The sequence below is a fragment of the Mollisia scopiformis genome (genome assembly GCF_001500285.1).
Source record: "Mollisia scopiformis unplaced genomic scaffold LY89scaffold_29, whole genome shotgun sequence".
Lineage (NCBI taxonomy): Eukaryota > Fungi > Ascomycota > Leotiomycetes > Helotiales > Mollisiaceae > Mollisia > Mollisia scopiformis.
Window position 1 is genome coordinate 351754 of NW_017263609.1, and position 23479 is coordinate 375232.

Here is a 23479-nt window from a genome sequence, read left to right on the forward strand (position 1 = left end):
GAGATATGACACTGATAAATGCACAACAAAGATTCAAAGTTCAATGCTCGTTTGTTTGGAGATATATGCTTGCATACGCACCCATCACCTTCCTACCTACACTCATGCCTGTGCAATCTTGATCATCTCATCATCGTCAATATTCCCATTCTAGTTTTTGTCCTTTCCACCTCCCCAAGCCAGCAAGCAAATTTATGCCTCAATCTTCTTCTTAAGGATATCCTTAAGCGTAACGGCATCGGCGGCAAATTTGCTGATACCCTCTCTCAACTTCTCAACTGACATTTGATCTTCGTTGAAGTCGAAGCGGAAATCGGACTCGTTGTCAATGTATGTCTTCTTTTCGATGTCGAGGGACTTGGCGCCCGCAGCGTCGAGCTTCTTGGGGACGGCTTCTGTGGAGGCCATCAAGTCTTCAAGGAGGTTGGGCTTGGGAAACTTATTAGCAAGTATCTCAATGAAGAGGAAGAGAGAGGCTTACAGAGATAGTCAAATAATCACAACCAGCCAACTCGGTAATCTCACCAACACTTCTGAACGAAGCACCCATGACAATAGTCTTGTATCCAAACTTCTTGTAGTAATCAAAGATGCTCTTGACAGAGGCCACTCCTGGGTCTTCCTCCTTGGTATAAGCCTTTCCGGTCTTGGCCTTGTACCAATCAAGGATACGGCCGACGAAGGGGGAGATCAGGAATGCGCCAGCCTCGGCGGCGGCGATGGCTTGCACCTTGGAGAAGAGGAGGGTCAGGTTGCAGTTGATGCCGTGCTCCTTTTGTAGGATGCGGGCAGCTTGGATACCTTCCCAGGTAGAGGCAATCTTGATCAGGACGCGGGACTTGTCGATGCCGATGGATTTGTAGAGCTTTTCCAATCATTACTTATTCCTCATCATGTTGGAGAAGTCGGGACTTACATCAATGATGTGCAGAGCCTTCTCAACGGAACCTTGAGTAGTGAACGAGAATCGGGCATCAACCTCAGTTGAGACTTTTCCTGGGACAATGTTCAAAATCTCCTTTCCGAACTCGACCAAGAGACGATCGAGAGTAGCGTCAACCTGGTCATCGATATCACTGCCACCGTGCTTCTTGCCGTACTCGACAGCGACGTCCATGAGCTTGGCATATTCGGGCTTCTTGGAGGCGGCGAGGATCAAAGATGGGTTGGTGGTGGCATCTTGGGGCTTGTATTTGCCGATTGCTGCGGAGGATCAGTCTCATGGTCGTACGAAGGAGTATAACAAGAATTGAGGTTCGGAGAGAGGTTTCGGGGTTGTTGGGAGGCGGTGGGGTTCTTACATGCGAAATCACCTGGAAGAAATTGTTAGCTTTGTTTGCATCACTTGGCGGATGGAAAGAAGCTTACCAGAATCACTGACGACGGTCTATATCATGGTAAAGCATCAGCAATAGATTCCATCTTGGTATCACAGCTGGTGGCAAGCCAGAAATCGCAGCTCAACCGGTGAGAGATTTCCGACTTCGCCGCCACGATGGAGGGGTCGCACTTACGGTGCCAGCAGCCTTGAGTTGATCCAATGAAGTAGACATGATTGCAATTGTTGGTTTGGGTATCTCAGGGTAATTGTTTGTGGAAGCAGAAGATGTTTTGGTGGTTGTGGCGGGAGGGGAGCGAGTTTTGTTTGATGGGCGAGGATTAAAATCGGAGACTGAGGTTCAGATCAGACACAACAGACAGACCCCTCTGTCGCACCTGAGCTACATCATATCTGGGCGTAGTGGGGGAAGGCGAGGCGGTGGGTTATTCAGCATCGTGGCATAGACGACCAAACCACAGCAAATCACCCGCCGTCCCTTCCGATCATTCCACCCGCAGCCAAAGAGTGACTGTTTTCCTGGATTTGATCTTCAATTTTCTTGATGTTGGGTGAAGATATTTCTCCGAGCAGCCTCCGAGGGAACTGTTCGAGGTGCCATGTCTCATGAGCGTGTCCTGAGCTATTTTGTTGAATGCCCTGGTCCGTTGTCGAAACTCCTCTGTGAGACATCCCACTTATTGCGTCTCTGGCAGATATCGGTCTCCCTTTTCTTTTATCCCAGCCTTCTTCCTTCTCCGGCCGGATAAATTCAACCCTTCCCTTTCCTTTCACTCGTTTCGGTCGGCAGTCTTCCGAGTGAGTATTGATCTAGATCTGCGGCCAAAATGTCAGCAGTAACTTTGATGGATGCGTCTTATTCAGCATTGGTCTGGAGTTTAATGGCTATTGCGGAAAGTTATCGTGAATCGAGATCCTGCCTTTACATGTTACACTGCTTGGAGAGCGAAATGCGATGTCTCCCTTCCGCGGATGGAGCGGACTTCTGCAATGAAGATCACGTTCCACGGATACATTTTTCATTTGCTAAGGCTTAGTGGAGCACCGTTGATGAAGTTATCACGACATTTTCCGCGGGTGATTAGAATTTCTCGATGTATGCAATCAGTCTATTATTGTCTCGTTGTACTGCCAGCTTGTGTACAATGAAAAGTTTCAGTCCTCGTTAGTCATAGGCTCATCAGAATCGTCAGAATCGTAAGTATCATCAAACTCATCAGGCTCCGACTCAGTCTCTGGTTCCTCCTCGCTCTCGGACTCTTCCTCCACCTCTGCTTCGATGGTGCTAGCATCTGCAAACTTCTTCATCTCATAAGCCTCCACTGCCTTCTTGTACTTCTCCAACCTGCCATTTGTGGTTATAGTTTTCCATGAAACCACTTTAGGAACATCCCAGTCGTCATCAGATCGTCGTCGTGCCTCCAAGTCTTTCTTCTCAGCGGGTGTCATTCTCTTGGAACGTTCACGCCAGAATTGATGCTCCTTCTGTACCAATGCCGTCTTCTCCTCGCTGTATGGCTTGCCCTTCTCCTCCTTGAAGATCTCCATGGCGTCCTTGATCGCAATAACCTCGTCCAGCATTACCAAGTCCTTGCGTTGAACCTCGGTGTTCAAGTGGTACCGATCAACAAGCACAAGCTCGTCCAAATGCTTGAACTCAACAAGAACTCCTCGAAGCCATTCCTCGAAAGGGCTACCATCGTCCTCGATGGTGTAGTTGATAATGTAGTTGTCCCACAACGCAAGCTTCTTGACCTTCTCAGCACAATCCCCGATATGTCCCGGGCCGAAGGCATAATGATCGCACCTGCTCTTAGTCTTATACGCGAAGCCCCAGTCAAGATACAACGTATCAACCTCGAAATCGAACCAAGTAGCTGGCGGCATGTGCTGTGTACCAAAAGCCTTCTGATAGTGCTTCATGGCCACTTCCCTCGCTTGATGATTGAGAGACATCAAGTTGATGGTCGAAGGGGATCTGAGCCCAAAGGGAGGCCGAGGCGGGTTGTAGACATAGCGAGGGAGTGGTTCGCGGTTGAGAAATTGGACTTCACCGACATCGTCGTTAACATCAATATCGGACCACTGCACCGTATTTTAGTTTCCGCTGAGCACGAAGCAAGGGACGTACTTACAACACGGAAGGAAAAGTGCCAGCCATCCTCTGGGACGACGGACTTCCACTCCAGGTAAACGATCCGCCCCGCTGGGAGGCTCATCTTGAAAATCTTCTCGCGGAGCTCCCACGGAAGACCGGCGAAGGTAGGAGGATTGTAAGAGTTGGGCTTGGGATTGGTTACGACAACGACGTCCGACATCTTTGCGGCGTTGTTGTTTATTTTCGGAGAAAGAACGGAAGAGTTGGGAGTTTTTTATATGTGCAGCGGGGCTAGCGCGGAAGTGGGCTCGTTTTTCCTGGCGGACTATGGCGGAATAGCGCGGAAGGTTCTGAGGACCCTCGGGGATGTGAAAGCGGGGACAACAGGTGTTCCGGAAGGATATGGAAGGAAACGACGCTAACGCCCCCTTTTGAGTCGCTTATGATATTTTGTTGGATTCTTTGTTGTGGATGAGTACATTCGACTGCCTCCCGTTTCTCTCCAACTTTCTTTGTTTTCGTTCTTCAAGAGTACCTAGACTTTCACATACTTCTGTTGTTGTTCATGCTCCCCAGCTCTTTCAGATACTTATCTTATCGCCGATTAATCAAGGACTACGTTGTCTACAAAATGTATGTCCAAAGCTGCGAAAATGATGGCACAGAACTTCTCGTTCTCTTTCCTAAGATTCTATGGCTTGGCAGAGATTCGTTAATTTGTTGCTTGTCCGTCGTCGGTTGCTATCTTTTGGACCTTTAGTGTCATACACAGAGCTTGGTATTTCACAGGCTTTGTTCCAGAATCTCCTATAGAATTCACCTTCATCTTCGTCTTAATTTTGATCTGTGGTTGTGTTCAATGTCCTATCCCACGCTAGGTACTTTGGAGCTCTGATGCTATGATTGGCTTTTGGCTTCTGCAAAAGCTACTCAAAGAAGGGGCTGTTCAGAAGAAGCTCTTTGTTATGCATTGCGCTTCATCGAGCTTCCCGCGGCTTATCCCTTTTAGCCAACGGGATGGCCAAATCTCTGGAAATTCTCTCAGGACTACTCCTCAACCCCACTGACAAGACCAAGCCAGAGGATGTCGCTAGAGCCGCGAAAGCCATCGTAGCCCAACGTTGCACGGAGCAAGCTCGCACGGCAGGTGCATCCGTCTTAGGAGATTGGGAGAACCACTTGTTCATTACCTGGGGCCAGGACGCGGAGGCGTTAGACCAAGATGTTATCGATGTGGTCCGAGACTTCTTGCTGTCTCTGAATATTGCTTATTGTACGACTTTTGTTCAGGGCGTTTAGACCTCAAATGTCGTGTTTGGGGTCTAGGGGTTCACATGTTGTATTTGAAAATGTCTTTGATTTTTAATTTCATTGTTTGAGAACTTCACTGTGAAGGGACATTCATGGACTCATCCCAATGGTCAGCCGTAAGTGCGACTTTTGTAGACTTCAGATGTCACCGTTGGCGTTCAACAGTACACAATATCCGGAGAAGTTTAATCAGACATAACGAGATCTTGCTTGATGGTCATGTCTATCAGTACAAAGTCCTCTTTCACGAGGTTACGCTACACTTTTTTCTTTCTCAATTGCGATGCAACGTAAATTTGGAACAGAACAAGTCTTGAGCAAGCCAGATTTTGAAAATTAAGATGATAACTGATGGAATGAGCCTCTCCTGTCGCGAGTTGTCTAACTAAGAGCAAACCATCCTTCCTTCCCCTTGTTATTTATGCTACAACTCATTGATTTCTGAAATGCTGCCTCACGCCGCCTCCTTTTTGGTCGTCTACCGGAATAACTTCGGAGAAGCGCTTGATGCCTCCCCAGTCTACACCATCCGTTGTACCTACAGCTTCTGATGCAATTGTGCGGTCAAGAGCTAGTTCAGCTTGTTTGAGGAACTTGGGATCAGACCATCAAGACTGGTTCAAACAACATTAAGGCCCTCGGTGCAGCGGTCATATGTTCCTTGTGTCCGCGACTCAAAGCCTCTTCAAGGGAATCCAAGTACGTAGGACGTTGCTTGCCTAGCATTATTTTCCTTGTCATACAGCTCAGATGTCTTGGTGGTGGTGTTTTGACCGCACTTCGGCTTTGGCGTTGTTCGTCCGATTCCGAATGTCTCAAGACAGGACTTCGAGCATACTTGATCCCAAGCTCAGACATAGTTCATTGTATCCTCAAACGAACAATGTTTTCTCAGTTTGCTGTGCCTTTCAAAAACAACAATGGACTCGTCACAAACAAAGTCAAGAAAATGGCCGTAGCCAAGGTCGAGTTGGAGGTCCCAGTTATGCCTGTCGAAACCAACTTTGAGGTCAACGGAGTTCTTTTGACCAGAATGCCTATATGAGAGCCAGATTCATGTGCTGGGACGTAATTAAACCATCCTTTCGGCAGCTTCTTCACTTCACTTTACCAACAAACCCTTTGACAAGTATCGCAGGCGATATCACGAAACCACTTCAATCTGCAACTCAACCAACGATCCAACCCATTCTTACTCCAATCCATTTGATCAAAATCCCTAAATTGGCATCAGGTTCTGTTAATTCCATACGATCAGCTATCAATATTCTCTGCGCTAAATATAATATCATGTCTTCAACCTCTATCAAAATTCACCAAGGAAGCAACCACGCCGAGCAGCCGGTTCTGACAAATGCACAACTCAACCAACTGTTTACCGAGGCTCTCATCGTATCTGTCGCTCTTGGTCACACGAGAGGAGATCGTCTTGAAAAGAAAGGCCCATCTTCTGGCCCAAGTTTGACTAGCATCCCTCTTCCTGATTCTGATAAGCGTGTCTTCCTCGACAGCTTGGCGTACCTCTGTGACTATGAACAACATGGCAAGAGCGTTACAGCAGTTGCATTAGAACAGACGAATGGCGGGCTTCTCTATCGCTTCGCTCCTAATAACAATGAATGTTCGATGAAGACGGAAGAGTTTCTCACAACTATTCTTCGCAAGTTGAAGAATGCCACCAGGTTGAGATATGATCGCCTCTTGGAAGAATTACTTACCATAGTGTTCAAGCAGAACTCTCCCAGAATCGAACGGTACGCTTCAAGGCTTGAGGAGAGCATCAATGCTCTAATCAAACACTTGACAGCGATAGCTGCAGCCCAAGGTACGACCTTATCCGAACTTCAGCTATTGGTGACTAGAACTAAAAATTGCAGATCGACACCTTCTCGGAGTACTAGAGGCTCTCGGAAGAGAAATCCACAGACCGAGAAGTCTTTGTGATCTCAGTCATCAATATTGCAGTACACCGTTTCCATCTATGGACCTTTCTCCCGCAGCCAGCGATGCTCAAAACATCAAACGGCTCGACACTATTCGACATGTCGTCAAGCAGCTTAGCCACACCATCGAATGCGTGAAAGTTCTTGTTCATGCAAGCTCACATTCCTCGGGACTTTTAAAGTCTTATAACATAGCCAGGATTGTATCAAACATTTCTCTTATACCGCTGACAGTAGCGAAAGAAACAGGAATACACGACATGGTTATTTGGATGCTGGACGACCCCACTGAGATCGGTAAGTACGAAGCAGGCATTGCTGAGGTGAAAGAAAACGCCCTTTTTCTCGTAAAGAAAGGCTGTCATCCAAAAGTCCATGCCGAACTTCTAATTCTCGACTTTTTCTACACTAACAAACTCAAATTCTTTGCTGACGATGCTTACATCGCATGCAGCAAAGCAGCATGTTATTGTTGCCACTACTATATGAAAGGTCATCCCAATCATGTCTCCGGAAAGTTCGAAGTGCCAGCTTGTCACAACAATGCTTATGTTTGCTGGAAGATGCTAGACATCTCCGATACATCGACTCCCGAAGTTGTCGAATATCAGAATGAATTCTTGACTGACACTACCAAGATGATGCAAAAGGAGGTGCTTGACCAGCTGGCAAACCGGCGGATGAGGCCTTTACAACGAACTAATTCAGAGTAGGACTCTCCGATACTTTTCGACATTCTCTTCATGGCTCCATTGATTTTTGATGCAGAGCCTGGGAGTTGGATATTGAAAAATGAGAGCAATGAGTCAGCGACGGGTACAGACTTAGAGGACCGAAGAGAAATCTTAAATCTTCGTAGTATATCAATATAAATATGAATCAATCTACTTTCCATACAAGTTCTCTTACCATTAATATCAGTATTATCACTCCAAAAGTGACGCTGGCTGCCGGCACACTCCATCTCATGATTTCCAAAGCCATAAAAGAAGACACATATATATGAGCGGCGTAATATACTTTGAGGTCAATGATCGTCGTTCTCTCGCTGGAAAATGTAGCAGCAATGCACGTTCAATCGCCGCTAATTCGGACTGAGAAATATTTAGGGGGTGATTGACTCCCTGAAATTTAAGCGAGTCTCGCTCTAGCTGATAGCAAAGGCCCTAGAAGACAGCAGCTTGCAGCCTGAAAGCTAAGAGGATCCCACTGTACTTCGCTATGGACTCACCTCGCCAAGTGTTGCGTGACTACATCCTGAAATTGTCATTGCCGTCTCAATCACCCTCGAGCTGACATACTAGACACACACCAAAATAATTTTAAGGTTTCCAATTCAATCAGAATGTCTTTGCACCATGGTTTCGAAACCGTTCATCTATTTCTGTTTGGTTGTGTCCTCGATTCTGAAAGTCTCAGCGCGACGGTATGTGGCCGTGCGGGAATGAACAAAGAATCGCTGAACGAGACTCGCAACTACAATGGTCAAGGGACGAAAGAAATCTATACCATGCACTGGTGAAGGCCAATATCCAGACCAATTGGGAAACGAGGTACCACCAGGTACTCAACGATCTTCTCGGAGTTACTGATCATTCTTTGAGCGAGGACCACCAGGACATACAGGCCATCCATCATTTCTCTAACCCAAGCTCATTGTTTCAATCTTTTACACAAGCTTACAGCAGGTATATAAGAGCCACTGCACTACATCTGAATGTATCTTCAATCTCCTGTTCTCAAAGCAACTTACTACAAGAAATCGTCGCAATCTCAACCGACTCACTACCTCAAAACACCATAACAGAAATCTCTTGCAAAGTAAGATACATTTCTATCCTCTATTCTACCGGGACCAGTTAACGTTCTATTAGAATGGCTCAAGTCGAAATAGCGGAATTGACGAATGCCTGTCACTGGAGTACGGGCATCCGCAACGATAGGTCTACATACAGATTCAGAGTGGTGGTTTGTAGCAGGACAGACTGCAGATATTCAACGAACTACATCCCTCCCACTGCTCCACAGCAGTAACGCTACCAAGTCCCAAGTATAGTAGTTCATCTCAGATGAGCTTTGTTTGTCGCAGCGATTGGATTTGAAGTTGGGGAGCAGGACATAAAGGAGGAGCTGTGAAGGAGATATGAAGGGTTGGGAATTCGTAGACTACTTCAGTAGCAAATCAATCAACGGTCCCCGCAAAACTCTAGTCCGAAATCTTTGAGTCAAATCTCGATATTAAAAGCAGGTTCTGTTAATTCTATGCCTTTAATTGTCAGTATTCCAATCACCAAAAATACAACAAAAGGCTCCGTACGATAAGGCAATAAACGACAATCCCGAGACAGGACTTGCTCCGAAAACGAAGGCCTCGATCCCAGTTGAAGCTACATTACTTGAACAAGCTCCAGAGCTTCAATTCAAACAAAACTAATATTTGATGGGCATAACTTTCGAGATGCGAGCAGTCTCAGCCTCGTTGGGTATGACCCCAAATTGGATCTCGTGCATGAAGCGAGCAAGGCTCGATTGGACCCAACACTTGAGTCATATTCAGCTCCATGCAGCCTTCCGTATGCATAGAATATGGTCGAACCGCCAACGGTGGCAGTAAATTGATGGAGAACATATCGCTCCTCACTCGCAAAAATATCACAAAAGGATAATATCACTTCGGCAACTACTCGCTCGTGATCCTTTAACCTTCGTCCTTGAGAAGCTCGAGGCTCAGAGCAACACGCAAAATGGCAAAAAATGCAGCAAAGAAGGGCACAAACAAGGAGCAAGATACAGCAACTCCAAAAAGGGATTCGACTGGAAAGTCTCCTGCGAGCAAGAGAGCGAGTAATGCGTCACGATCCGCGCCTCCATCCCCTCAGAGCAAGAAGAAGATCAAACCGGCTGCGGTATTGCCCTAAGATGCGGCTCCTCGTCGATCCCGGATATAATTAGAATTAGGCAAGGGAGCTGGACGGGGTACCTGGGTTCAGACCAAGGACTATTGGACATTAACTTTCCGCACCATTTTCTGCCCCCTGTCTTTGCACCCCGTTCTTAGGTGAGATCGTGTGTGTAACCAATGAGATATGCTTATGTCTAATAGACAGTCACTTTACTTCCGTAGATATGAGTGGTAATTTAAGCGAACTAGCAGCGTAGTGAAGTTGCCAGGTTTCTTAATCTTAAAGAATTAAGTTACATACAAATAGAAGGCAATAAAGATTTTAACTTTTCTAATACCAAAGACGCCTCATTCACAATCTGGTGGGAATCTGCAGTGCTCACTCTAAAATCTTCTGCTATAGTAGCCCATTTTTGAATATCCCTCTTTAGGTGCTGGTTTTCCAATTCTGCTGTATGCAGCACTACTGTGAGCTGGTTCGCGGCCTCTTCAGCATCTCGCTTAAATGTTGACTCTGCTGCAGCAGTATCCTTCAACTTGTTGACCTCACCTATTAACCTTGAATTTTCTGCTTCTAATTCCGCAATTCTGTTAGTAAAGTTTGCTGCTGGTCTAGTGAAAAGAATATTCTAGCACTAGCATTAGCTTCATACTTCGGGTGACAATAAGCTTACGTACTTCTTTTACCACAGCTTTAAACGAAATACCAACTTCTCGACATAATTCCATATAAGCTCCAATTGAATGCTTGCTTAGGTTCTTTTTGAAGAGATGTGTTCTTACTGGTAGAGATTGCCAAGAATAGGGATCCTCTACGCGTGTAATAAGACGAACTTCTGATGGGTCGATTGATATTCCTAGCTTGCTCTCTGTTGTATCTTATTAGTATTAGGCAAATTATATAATATTTAAAGGTGGAGATCTTACTAATATGCTTTGAAAGCTTTTCGCGGCATTTCGTCCTCCATCTGGCGCGATCTTGGTTGCTTGGTCGAGGCAAAGCCATGTTATGATACATTTAGGTATATTCATAATTGAACTGACTTTAATGGTTATATAGCTTAGATTGATGAAGCATCGCTCTACGGGGCCATTTATGGACCCTAGAACCGTTTAAGGATATCTATTTTATGGTGGTCCCTTTCTAGCTCCCTCTGTATAGCGAGTGTCAATGCACAAATTTAGAAGAGCAAAGGCGCAAGGTCTGAGGGGGGTTCAGACTTGACGATCGAGATACGTCTTGGCTTGGCGGAGAGGTACAAAAAGGAGGCCATGGAGCCCAGGGAGATTGTGACCGAAGTGATGCTTATATTAGAGGGGTTGAAATCTTCGTTCTCTTCTGGTATCAGGGGTCCGTAGAATGATAGAGGTGCCTCAGGGAAAGATCTAGTATTCTTCTGTGTATACAGCATGGACTTTAACATAATGAACCAGTAACTCAGCAAAATAAATTCAATAGAGCCATCTTTCAGCCTAACCAATACCTATGGCCGCAAAACCGCACCGTTTCTCCTGCGTACACTTCAAATGATAGTTATTTCATACAGCAGATTACCATGATTATCGCTCGCAACAGAAGGCCCAAAATCAATTCGGTTATCGGACCGCTCGAGGTGATAGGATTGGTCATTAACCTGCCAGTTATGGTCAAATGTCTCGAGGTCATCCTTCTCCACACCAAAATACCCTACGCGCGAGAACCTATCCCACGAATGAGGCTTAAGGATAATTCCGTGAACGGCAAATTTACTTTGAGGTGCGTTTTCGAGATTGGAACTAAGAATTGGTAAAAAGAGCAGTTCACCGTCAAGTTTGTGAGGTCGACTGTCTGGGTACACCCGAGCGTAAAATTTTGCATCTCCCATTGCGACTAACCACCATCTTGTGTCTAGGTGTTGTTGCGCAGAAACGCGCACCGGAGCTCTGCATTGAATGATGAGGAAGCCGTCGCTGATTTGTCCAAACGGGTCGTGTGTACACAGCGTCACCGAAACGTCCTTGACAGCCACAAGCACGACGAATCCCGTTTGTGTGTCTGCTAAACCTGGAGGTAATGCGACTTCCGCTTCAACTGATGCCCACGACCATGAAGGCGCTTGATAATGTTTTGGGCGGTCCTGAACTTGGCTTTCGGCGAGCCATACCAACTGACGCTCGAGGTCACCGTCGTCCTTCCTCCAGAGTCCTGCCACAAAGGAGGCGTCAAACTTGGTCGCGAAGAGTCTCGAAACACCCGAGAGAGCAATGAATTTGTCCTTGGGGAATGACAAAGCGCGTCTGGGATAATCACTAATGATCGTATCCCAGGCGTCGAGTAGATTTGTCCGCGACCAGGCTTCAATAGTTGCCGCTGGGGAAATATGCCCTGTGTTAATCTGCACAGGGAATGTTTCACAAGCTTCTGTCTTGCGGCACCCCCAGGCTAGTTGGCGCGAACCCAAGTATAGTGTACGGGGAGCAAGGACGGTCTCCTGGAACACCCATCCACGACATCCGAGCACCGTGTCTAACGTCAAATTGGGCCAAAAACGTTTCGGGACACAATTCCACGTCTCTCTTGCGGATCTGCTCTCAAAATTTGAGATCTGGATTTTACACGCTTCCACGTTGGTAGAGTAGCGATGAAAAAAGCACCCTACATCCCCATTTGGAGCATCTACCGCTGCAAGATTCAGTGACGAACCTCCGTAAACATTCCCCATAAGAGCGGCCTCTCTCTCCCAATCGTTGTTGTCATTTTGGATGATACACAGTGAGTCAATCCAAATGTATTTGAATCCTAGCCGCCGAGTAATTGTTATGGCATCGTGGAAGGTTTTGGTAAGGAACTCATTTGCTGGAATATGCTGGAGTAGGGATCGTAGATTGTCCGATAGAAGCATCTTGAACTCTAGTCCACCCCAGCAATGACTGAGAGTCAAGTACGGTGTATCACCTGGCAGATTGGCTGTTAAAGTGAGGCGTAGATCAACGTCTGTGGAACCTACCGCTACGAGACGAGTGGGCAGTTTCTGCTCCAGGTAATGAATAGAGCAGCTCGCATGGTTTGACAGGCATCCATGAAGCCAATTGTTTACCAGAGTCCAACTTTCCTCGCTGTCGGTACTTCTGGCAATATTTCCGACATTATCACTTACGTCCATCTCTAATACAAACTTAGGATTGTTCTCTATCAAAGCTGCTAAAGTTACATACCGTGAGCTCTGACAAGCGCAACATTTCCTGCTGCTCTATGACCTGGTGAAGATCTCCAAATTAGGTCAACGGCAAAATGTCCTTCTTCGCCAATCCATTCCCGTACTTCAACAACAGCCTCTTCATCTGGCCATTTCGACCAAATCTCACGAAGCGTGTGTTCCTCAATTCCCCCGAGCAGCAGAATACAAACGTGACAACCGCCACGAGCCGAGTCCTGGAGCCCTGGGACGGTGTGATGCAAATGATCTGGTCTTCGTTCCTTCCAGTGATTACGGCCATTCCAATGATCAAAGATTGACTGGCACTTGTTGCAAAGCGGTGGCATCGTGCAGAGAGGCTCCGGAGGATAAATCAGGCGGCCGAGGTACACCGTGCTATAGCGAAAAGAACGAGTGTATAGTGAGTCGCGGGAATTTGGTGGCTGTGCAAGGTATGTGGCTCGCAAGACTCAGGGTGGGAGTGTGGTTGCGGACTGTGATTGTGAGATTGAGGTTCTCCAGCGTGGTTGCGGAGCTGCGGCTTTGAACACGACGCCGCGCATACTACGCTAGCGGCCGCTAGTAGATATCGCCCCTTTCTTCAAGTGAATATATCTTTCACTAGAAAATTCTTAAAATTGATTCTCTTTACTTAGTGTTGCAGTGGCTACTTTTAGGAAGATTCATCTTTTTAGACTGAAATTTAAAGCAATCGTTAAAAAGTTTTCCCTTCACAAAGAGCGTAACCCATTGAGATATTGCTAAGCGAGTGTCACAGCGCCAGCTGTTACCAATCGCCTGAGCCAATCGCCTGCGACAGAGGCCAGGCCGGGAATGGTGGCGTTCCCGAGCTTTAAGCCTACTAGGGCTTAGCTCCTCACATGACATCCCCTTACTTCTAACATATATATGTATATAGATCTCTCCTCCTCTCCTTTCTTCTCTCCTTAGCTTTAGATTCTAAATGAATAGCCCGACGTTGCGTCGCCACCTCACACCATCGTCACAGTGCTGTCACAGCGAGGGAGACGTGGTGTGCGTCTCGCAGTTCGAGGGATAGATTATGTGATCGATTGATCTCTAAATGGAAGGTGGGGTTCTGGAGGAAGGAGTAACAGCGGGAGTCAAGAAATTGTATGGTATTGGTTCACTCTACAATACAATACTAAGAGAATTCAAATGATACGGAAGGTACTCGGGTTCCCACAGGCGGGACTAGCGAACTCCAATGACATCATACTGTACATCACAACATCTTAGCCTCGAACATTCTAGAGCACTAGGCAATCTATGCAATCAATTCACAAACATGAAAGAGTTCCAAGCTTGCATATTTTGTTCGCTCCTGAGAAGCGTTTCTAGTCGTATTAAACCGAAAATGTGGGAGACCTATCGTGAAAAGAACTCAATATCCTAGAACACATCTACTTGCTGACATAATACATCTCCTTCAGCTCGCCTCAAACTCCATAATTCGTTCACGGCTTACGGTAGCTTCTTTCTCCCAAGAATTCTCGCTCTCCGGACGACCCTTTCACTCAACAAGGTATTCAACCCTTCTGCGCAGCACTCGCTTCTTGAGCAGTCGCACGCCCGAATGGTTCCCTTGATAGGTCGCCTCAAACTCTTTGACGAGCTCCGGGCTTATGTCCTTCCATTTCTCCTACGTATTGCCCTCGTGCGGAAATCCTCTCCACTTCACAAGGTTCTAAGTCGTTTTGCCTCGTTTCCACTTTGCAAGCAGCGCTTTAGCCTCCCATATCCCTCTCTTGGCATCAATTGCAACTGGCTGGCTGTCGCAAAGCGGCTATATCACCGAGCATTCTATGTGCCCTGGTGTAGTTGTCGGTATGCTTCTGTGAGCATCCTCGACCGAGTCGGCGGTTGCTAGTAGACTTGATGTGGAAGAAGGAAGAGCATCTCGAAGCTCCGGATCAATCAACTCTATCGGAATACTAGACAGATATGATGGAGGAGTGTTGGGGCTTGATAGAATCCAGTCCTCTTAAGACTTAATAGGAGAAGAGATAGCGTCTGCGATCGCGTTAAAGTTCTAAGGTTTAGAATCACCAAGGAGGTCGACGGTGGCAGCTTCTAATGGAGTTGTCTAGGGAGAACGGCAATCCTCTCTAGCCTGAGGAACTGCTTCGAGAATGTTGTCTGACAGAGACGAGAGCGAAGTATCCGTACTATAACAGTCATCGTGATTGTCCCAAACGCTGCCAACTGGGGGTGCTGCGACGTGATGGGGAACCGCTAGACACTACAGCCATCTCGACATCATCCGCTAAGCATCGATCAAAATCCATTGCCGAGATATTCACAAACGTGTGGCTAAGAGGATCTTTAGAGCGACCTTTGAGGACAGATTTTTGACTACCCGGTACTTTACAGTCCTCGTCTTCCAGCTTTCCTGGGAGTCGACGCCGTTTCGTTCCAGCGGCACCCGACGTTTCGGCTCGTTTATCGTCGCCCTCTTCTTGCTAACGTTGGCGCTTCTTCCGTGTATCTAGCTTGTGAGTGCTGTGTATGTCTCCGAGGTGGTTCCATAAGTCTAATTCCGAATAAAGCACTATAGTGCATAGCAAATGCGGGCATAGAATAGAGTCCTTACTATCTAGACTCTCGACATACTCTAGAATGCAGTTAGAGATATGTCTTTGCTAGCTTGTTCGATCGTGGAACTGTCTCATCCGTACGGCTGCTAGTAGCCATTTTTTTCTCAGACATCCGCTGTAATATCCGGCGCAGGCAATAGCGTGGCGGAAAGTGACTAGTTCGCACCGGAAAGGCATATTGAGACTATCGATATGATCTTAGTAGTAGGCTTCCCAATCTGTCTCGCTGGTTATCCACTTGCTACATCGGAAGCAAAATTCGGCGAAGCTAGATTGCTTCTTATGGTAGTCTTTGGAGCACCGGTACACATGCTTCCACCTCTCTTTCACAACGATACTAACGCGTTCTATTAGCGGAAGTGGCACTAATGAGGGGGGACTATCCTTACTCTTTAATCTCCTAGCCGCAGGTCGGTACTGGATAGCAACCTCCTATAGGCCGTAACGCTTCCTAGTACGCAACACGGGAATCGTTTGTGCGGAGCGCAATAAGGTCTTAGAGAGCGGAGATACCTTCTGGACTCCGCAGCGGGGCGGCGATCGGTAAAGTACGAGCGAGGCGATCACGCTCAGGGACCATGCGGCGGACAACACGGTCAAAGTAACTGCGGTGCCACTCGCCCTGGTCGTCCACCTCACATTAGGTGGTGTGTACTCGCCGTTGCGTCTTGCGGTAGTTCGCCAACTCTTCGTTAATAAGCTTTTGACGCTAATCATAGACATAGCGCCGTTAAGCTTTAAGCTCTTGGCGCCCCTTTTCCGTGATAGCGGCTGTGATCTAAGCGGAGAGGTTGTTAATTTGCTCGCTAAGATCGGTAAAGTCCCGGCGCTGCTTTAGCTCATCTAGGCACTTTCTTGGAAGCGAGTGCTAGAGATCCGGGTTTCTCTTTATGGATGTAGAGCGGAAGTCTTCTGTGAGATCCCGCCGCGGCTCTAGGCCGAGGAAGACTGCTGCACCGTCCACATTACTCATATTATCCAAGTAGTGGCCGACAAGAGTCTTTGAGTTCTTATGCGCGGCGAACTTCATGACCTGCCCTAGTGAATAGCCGCCGTCTGTTACCAATTAGCCTGCTATACCATAAACTTGTTCGAAGTGAGTACGCCTTACCGTCTACCTTAATAGGCGCTTCGCGACAGGTGGTATAGAGCCCCATTCCTCCTGTAAAACCGGCCCTTTTTGCCTAGTCTAAACACTAGTGGCCCCACGCGGTCTCGTTTTTGGTCTTCTCGGTCGGTCTATCTGCAGACATCTCTAGAAAGACCGGATCGTCCAACATCCCGTCCGCCCAATCCATGATCCGGTACTTTCTGCCCAGCGGCAGTCTAGTAGCGAGGACATCCTCAATAGTGCTATAGTCCCTAAACGCGCCGGCTAAGATAATGATAGCGAGTAGAAACAAGAGGCCGTTGGCAGAAAGAGGAGGCGCGGGCTTCAACCTCTCATACAATAGATGTTTTGGTCTGTGGATAAGCTATTAGCAACCCACCCGAGCCTTAGAATAAACCACTTTAGACTTACTTTTTCGGGGTATCTTACATTCCTTTAGTAAATTCTCTTTTGAAACTTATCTTAATCTCTAGCTCTCTATCTTTCTATATAACCATACAAACGAGGTCCTATTGGTGTTAATTAGTACGAAAATCGGGGTCTCATTTCCACCTTAGACTTAGTATCTCACCTTAAACGTCGCCTTGCATATTTCCTATAACCTTACAAAAGTATAGCAATACATCTTTAATAGGGCACTTAAATCTACACAGCACCCTTCGTAAACGTAGTTATAGTAGTCATACTGCCACAAGCGCTCCTCTATATCGATGTAATTCTCTATTGTTAGGAACGTAGGCGCCTTCTCCTCTATCAACAAAGGAATCTTGTATCTTAGCACATCTTTAATATACTTTCTCTCTTGTTAGTAAATGCATTATATGTTAATACTTTGGAGTAGGCTTGCCCGTAGGCGCACTTATAGGAGCCACTAAGTCATAGACTTCTGGAGGAATAGTAAGGTTAGTCTTCTACTACTATATCAACATAAGTTTTTGCATCTTGTTCCGTACCATTTTGACGGTTGCTCTTCCCGTTTTTTTATCTAGTCTGCCTGGGGTTGAGCGTCCGATAGCTTTAGTAATATGCTTCATGTCTTTCATATTGCGTAAGTCCGATCTTAAATATATCCTTTTATACCTAAGATGTGTTAGTGCTTACTATTCTAGACTTAACTTTATGATGTTAGCAACGTACGCTTCCCAAAAATCCCACATCGCGTCGTACCGTAGTTGGCTAGTCTTTTCATTTAGTTTTCTGTGAACGGGATTGCTATCGATCCCAGACCTGTCCTCGGAGAGCCTATCCCTCAAGGCTACCTCTATTTGCTCGTCTAGATTTAGTCCTCTCTAACATCCTTTTGCCTGTTTAGTGCTTATGGCTTGTAGAACTGTGCATGTGCGGATGTGGATATCTGGAGTGGAGACGAGAAAAGAAGGTCTTCCTAGAGAAATGGGAGAGGGATTGGAGAGAGGAGAGAAGGGGGAGGGAATATAAGTGAGGAGATATGTAAGGAGATGTGTGAGGAGATGTGTGAGGAGATGTGTGAGAAGGTGAGAAGATGGGTGAAAAGATATGTAAGAAGATAGGTAAGACCGTAAGAAGATAGGTAAGAAGATGGGTGAGAAGATGGGTGAGAAGATGGGTGAGAAGAGAGGTGAAGACAAGAGGGAACTGGTCATTTATAGAATATATAACCCTAGGCAAAACGCAGAGGACGGCGTAAAACAACCTGAAGGCAGAAAAGGTCCCACGCATGAAGACAGGCAGACCAGGATAACTGTCTGGGAATGAGCGTACAGTGGGAACAGATTTGGGACCCCTGGCTGGGAAAGGGGGCCTTTTCGAGCTCCTCGTTAAAAGTTGACGATTTCTGGTGAGATGGGTGAGCAGACCTGAGCAGACTTGAGCCGAAGTTGAGCCAGGCCTGAGCCGCCTGAGCAAAGGCGGCGCGGGGTCACGTGGCCCAGAGGGTTGGGAGGTGTCGAGATTCCGGTCAAGAAACAAAGGAACCCGACATTGAGTGAGATAGTGGGTCGGATGATGACCAACCCAGATGAGATTGCTCACTACAGAGAAGCTCTGGAAGATTTAGACGCGATAGCAGGCTTGTCGAAAGCTTTACAACATCGTTGCACTTCAACAGAGTGGAGACCGAAAGTCCACGCTGAGCTTCTGGTCTTGGATCATTTCTGGACACAAAGTCTTGAGTTTTTAGATGGAGACCGGTTCATAGCATGCAGCAAGCCGGCATGTTATTGCTGCTATCATTACATCGCAGCTCATCCTGGGCGGTTTGAGGTTCCCCCAAGTCACAACAATTGTTGGATACGGTGGAGGGCGCCAGACATATTCGACAGCACCAGACAGGACCTCCTGAAAACGCGTGAAGACATCTTGAATGCGATGGCTAAGAAGATACGCATAGAAGTTCTGGAACAGATCCGTGAGCGGCGAGGGCCAAGAGCCAACCGACCAGACTCACTGACAGAAATATCCTCTGTCTACACCGCAAAGCCTCATTTGGCGCATGACTTTGGAGAGGATCAGGAGGCATCGTCCAGCGACGAGACTGATGACCTTGGATCAGAGCGAAGTGATGTTGGCGATGGGGGATCTGAGACAGGAGACGATGATGAGTCGGAAGAAGGCGGAAATTCTGACGAGAATGATTCTGATAGTGACGATCAAGATGATGGAGGAGTGCTTCTTCAGTAGAATGTTGTATTGTTAGGTGTGATGTGTGAAACTTCATTGCGGCGGATGTCGACTATAGAGTGAAGCGGACTCTCGAGGGAAGGACAGGACAAGTTGTCCCAGCACAAAAGGAAAGAGGAAGGAAGGGGTCAAGTTGTACATGGTCACGTGGCCACTATGAAAATGAGTTAGGATCAATTTCTGGGCATCATAAAGATCGAGACCTTTGGAATTTACCCCTGAACGATTGAGTAAGTACCAATGCACAAAAAGTCAGCTATTTGCAGATGTTTCCACTGGGGCTCCACACTCATCACATTTCGTCGTCAATAGGTTAGGAGGACGGGCATGCAGAGGAGTATTGGAATAGCACTATTTGAAATCGTACTTATCATGGTCCGTGACTAGGCACTGCAATATTCTTTGGTTGTTTTATACAGTGCTAGTACATTGCTAGAAGAAATTGTTTATGTATATGGAGTAAATGCGCAAAATGCGCGAATTGCGCTGAGTGTGCAGTTGCAGAATGTGGCGGGCACTGTACTCAGCTCTTTTCTAGGTAGGTACATAAACACTAAGACCTTCCTTGAATGAGCGACAAGTGACACCAAGAAAGAAAACAACACATTGTATGACACTCGCTATTGACCTTCCTCGCGCTTGTGCGAGTCTACGCTCAAAGCAAACACTTAATGCCCGTTACCCGAAATCAAGAAGGCATCTAAAGGAGTACTACATTATTCTTTCATCGTTCTTGGTATCCATGAATACAGTATAATACATCTCAACTCTTGTCTGATAACGTAACATTACAGCAGCATCATTGCCACAGCACCAGCCAAGCCAACGACAGCAGCAGATCCCATCACCGACTTCGCCCCAGCACCGTTCGAAACCTCGCCAGGGCTCGTGGAATTGCCCACACCGGTACCGTTATTACTAACATCTGTATTCATTCCACCCCAAGCACACTTGCCGCCCTTCCAGGCAATATCGGCCGCCATCTCCCACAAAGCGCTCTCGCTCAGAACCGTCTCTGGAGTGTAGAATATTCTGCAATTTGCAGGCTCAAACACAAACTGCAGTGGGATCTGAAGGTCATCCCCAACAGGGATGTTGTCCGCAGCGTTGATGCTGTAACCCTTGAGGGCAGTGGCGTCATTGGCTCCCAGTGGGAGTGGGTTGAGACCAGGGAAAGTCTCGTTGGCAGTCTCGAGAAGGTCAGTAGGAATATAATCTGATGCGTTCCAAAAGGCTTGGGACATCTGTTGAATTGAAGCGAAAGGTTGAGCGAGGGCGCCTTTGGTACCGCCAATAGCTTGCACTGTCTTTGAGTCAGTATAGGCGAGACTGAGTAGAGATCAAAAAAACTTACTTGGTGCGTTCTGAGGGCGGCCACCAACTGCAATAGTCTTGACACCTGCTTGGCGGGTCATGAATTCCGTGAAAATTGAACAGGCAGATGCGCAATAGCCATCAGTCAGAATGACAATGTTCTCGGCAGGGAATGGTTGAGGAAACTCTTGAGAGTATTGGCCAGGGTAGCCATAGACGTTGATCATGTCGATAGCAAAATCGTACAAAGTCTCGTTAAGCGGCAAGCGATGATTAGCTGTGAAGTTGTCTCCTTTCTCGACGTTGGGTGGGAAAAGACCTGAAGCACCGCTCCAGCCAGTGAAGTTGTTCAAGTCTGTCGTCAGAGCTTGCCTGTAGTTCCAGCTGGAGGTGAAGTAAACCACTTGTGCCTCAGTATAGTTTCCGTCTGCGACTTCCTCAGGAGTGATGTTGACAATATCTTCTGGAAGAGCTTCAAGCGTCTGACCCCAGATATCACCAGCGACAGGAACGCGAAAACGTGACACACCGTAAGGCTCGATGGAAGGGAAGAGGCGTCGGAACTATTAATTTTAGCAACTAATACCAAGCATACGACCTTCCAGCCTTACAGTATCATCGGGAAGAAGTGTATTGCCTCCGGGATTCCCACTAAGATCAATAATCAATTTGGTTCGATTAGGAGAAGCTCTGAGGGCTGCGAAGAAATCGCGAGTCGTGTTCTGGAATGAGGTCGCAATTGTGTCAGGATCTGCGTACTCTGCACTCTGTTGTTCAAAAGTCGCGATCCAAAGAACGGCGGTATCGGCATAGTCGCTTCCATTCATGAAGTAGCCAGCAACTTGATTGTTGGGATCACGAACGACTGGGGTGTAGGGGAATAAGTCTGGGAACGTAGTCGGAGTTGCTGTAGCTGTTGCTGAAGACGAAGCGCTTGACGTAGCCGTTGCATTGGATGACGGAGTTGTGGTGGTGGAAGGAGGCAGGGCAGGAATGACACAGAAAGCGGCTGTAAATTGATCTCCGTCCGAAATCTCGGTGTTCCAATTTCCAGGTGCAATGCTTGCGATGTTCTCGAATGGAACCATAGTACCATTGCTGAAAGTGACATTGGTATAGTCGTCAGGATAGAAGTTATATTGTATGCCTTGGAAACCGCCAATGTCGTTGCTGGGTTCAAATTAGCCTTCTGATCGCTCTCAAGACATCAAATCTTAGCTTACCCAGCATTGGGAACACGACCCACACTCGCCATCATGAAATTATAGGCCGCGTCAGGGTCCATTGCTTGAAACAGAGCCTCTTCCTCGACGACTTCTGTCGCGTTCTGACCATTTATTGCTACGACACTACTGATTGCCGTGGTATTTGAGCTGAAAAAGTCACCTATCGAAGGAATCAGAAACCATGATTCGTTAACATTCTTTTTTGACTTACTAAGAACATATAGCTCAGGAAGTTGGATGCCATCCTGAGACACCGACACCAGCTGGAAGGGTCTGAGGTACGAAATAGCTTGCAATGAACAGAAAGAGGCGTATAAATGACCTTCGTGCGCTGACGCAACAATTTGGTTGAGAGCCTGGTCAACAAGATATTGACTCTTGATGCGACCTGCAGCAATCTTGCTTGCCAAACTGTCAAGTTCGCCAAGGATATCAGTCGAGGGGTAAGCGTAGTCCGAAGGAGGATCCTTCAGATATGCCAGCGTCGTTAAAAACAAGATATACTTCTTATATTCGACAATAAAATCGACAGCCAGATCGACGTTGATACCCGAGGATAAAAGACAGTCATTTGCAAGCGAAGGGGGGAAATAAAAGTTGGAATCAGCATCTGTCGCGATGTCAATAACCATAAGTGGATGAAAAACATCTGCTGGCGGACATACTACTGTCGTTGCTATAAAACTCTTGGACCAGAGTGGATATCATTCCACAAGGTTCGATGGCCGTGGTGCCATTGGTGGTGTTGTTTGAGACAGAGACAGCTGCAGTAGCAGCGCCTATCAGAGCGGCGAGAGGAAGTGATTGAAATCGCATTTTGACCTTAGGAAGAAGGACCTCGACCGAAGAAAATACCGTCTTGTCGTGGAGCTCTGCTATATATTGTGCATAGCTTCGGGAGCCTCACATAACAGATCAACATCTTTACGTTACTCTTTGTCGATCTAAGGCTTAGACGGAGGATTTAGGTTTGCCAGACGCATGCTAATGCAAGGTCCAACTTCCATTCGAAGCGCATCGCGAAGATCAGAATATTCCCCAGAGCTCTATTTCCTCTAGTCTGCGTCTGAGATCACGGCTGCAACCCTGTTTCCTGTTGCCTTTCTGAGTAGAACTGGTGGTTGGAAAATGCTGCGGCTGAAGTAGGATCGCAGTATTTTGCGGAAAGGGTTTTAGTATGGTCAGCAGCCACTAAGTTGACGTAAACCAAATGTCCAATGAAATACTGGGCATGTTCTCCGCAAAGCCAATTCTGTCATGCCAAGGAACTAATCCCAATCCGCGAAAGGTTTGTAGGCACGCCTGTACTAAAGTCAGAGCAGGCGCAAGCAAGGAACTTTCCGATCTCGCTGTGTTCCAAGATTAAGAACCACAGCTTCCCTTACCACAAAGTGTTTTCAGTCTTGTGACAACTGTATTGCTTCCAAAAGCCAAATGAAGGAGATTATAGGTTGTTAGGAGGTCAAAGAATCTCCAGTCTTTGGCAGAAGACTATTCCGCGAGATCTTTAACATCAAACATCTATGAAAATCATGCTCGGTGGCGAACCCAACGTCGCAATTCACGCTAAGCTTATGACAATGACTGGATCGAACTCGATCTAAAGCTAACCAAGTCATAAGCATGAAATAGTCAGATATCGACGGCTGCATCGCGTTTTCAAGGTCTACTAGTGGCGAACCTGTCAAACATGGCTGAATCTCGGAGGGAACAAAACATCGGCAAAAGTACGCACAACTTCTCACTAGGCTTCTGGAAATGAAGAATGAACTGAAATGGTAAT

At 46.9% G+C, this 23479-nt stretch overlaps 7 protein-coding genes across 7 annotated transcripts; 2 read left to right on the forward strand and 5 right to left on the reverse strand.

Moving 5' to 3' along the window:
- Positions 1 to 192: 192 nt before the first annotated feature.
- On the reverse strand, positions 193 to 1553 carry LY89DRAFT_676125 (putative transaldolase; the record flags this gene model as incomplete). Its single annotated transcript, XM_018213559.1, has 6 exons — positions 193 to 429; positions 482 to 865; positions 917 to 1203; positions 1302 to 1313; positions 1369 to 1387; positions 1515 to 1553. The coding sequence occupies 6 exons, from the start codon at positions 1551 to 1553 to the stop codon at positions 193 to 195; spliced, it is 978 nt and encodes a 325-aa protein (XP_018063677.1).
- Positions 1554 to 2463: 910 nt separating this feature from the next.
- LY89DRAFT_690372 (uncharacterized protein) lies at positions 2464 to 3753 on the reverse strand. Its single transcript, XM_018216085.1, has one exon. The coding sequence runs from the start codon at positions 3260 to 3262 to the stop codon at positions 2495 to 2497; it is 768 nt and encodes a 255-aa protein (XP_018063678.1). The 5' UTR covers positions 3263 to 3753; the 3' UTR covers positions 2464 to 2494.
- A 2285-nt stretch (positions 3754 to 6038) lies between these two features.
- On the forward strand, positions 6039 to 7404 carry LY89DRAFT_676127 (uncharacterized protein; the record flags this gene model as incomplete). Its single annotated transcript, XM_018213560.1, has 3 exons — positions 6039 to 6573; positions 6626 to 6988; positions 7184 to 7404. The coding sequence occupies 3 exons, from the start codon at positions 6039 to 6041 to the stop codon at positions 7402 to 7404; spliced, it is 1119 nt and encodes a 372-aa protein (XP_018063679.1).
- Positions 7405 to 9886: 2482 nt separating this feature from the next.
- LY89DRAFT_724351 (uncharacterized protein) lies at positions 9887 to 10599 on the reverse strand (the record flags this gene model as incomplete). The annotated part of the gene is made up of 3 exons (XM_018218890.1): positions 9887 to 10222; positions 10272 to 10462; positions 10521 to 10599. 3 exons carry the CDS (start codon positions 10597 to 10599, stop codon positions 9887 to 9889), a joined length of 606 nt encoding a protein of 201 aa, XP_018063680.1.
- Positions 10600 to 11116: 517 nt separating this feature from the next.
- On the reverse strand, positions 11117 to 13116 carry LY89DRAFT_676129 (HET-domain-containing protein; the record flags this gene model as incomplete). Its single annotated transcript, XM_018213561.1, has 2 exons — positions 11117 to 12738; positions 12789 to 13116. 2 exons carry the CDS (start codon positions 13114 to 13116, stop codon positions 11117 to 11119), a joined length of 1950 nt encoding a protein of 649 aa, XP_018063681.1.
- A 5470-nt stretch (positions 13117 to 18586) lies between these two features.
- LY89DRAFT_555967 (uncharacterized protein) lies at positions 18587 to 18937 on the forward strand (the record flags this gene model as incomplete). Its single annotated transcript, XM_018208366.1, has 1 exon — positions 18587 to 18937. A coding segment is annotated over one exon (351 nt), but the record flags the coding sequence as incomplete, so codon positions are not given.
- A 1000-nt stretch (positions 18938 to 19937) lies between these two features.
- On the reverse strand, positions 19938 to 22328 carry LY89DRAFT_657656 (uncharacterized protein; the record flags this gene model as incomplete). Its single annotated transcript, XM_018212437.1, has 5 exons — positions 19938 to 20459; positions 20511 to 21033; positions 21082 to 21640; positions 21694 to 21856; positions 21908 to 22328. 5 exons carry the CDS (start codon positions 22326 to 22328, stop codon positions 19945 to 19947), a joined length of 2181 nt encoding a protein of 726 aa, XP_018063683.1. The 3' UTR covers positions 19938 to 19944.
- Between the last annotated feature and the right edge of the window lie 1151 nt (positions 22329 to 23479).

Bases quoted from the DNA above. Each gene is read 5' to 3' on its own strand.
- LY89DRAFT_690372 (XM_018216085.1), bottom strand. From the start codon at position 3,262: ATGAAGCACTATCAGAAGGCTTTTGGTACACAGCACATGCCGCCAGCT.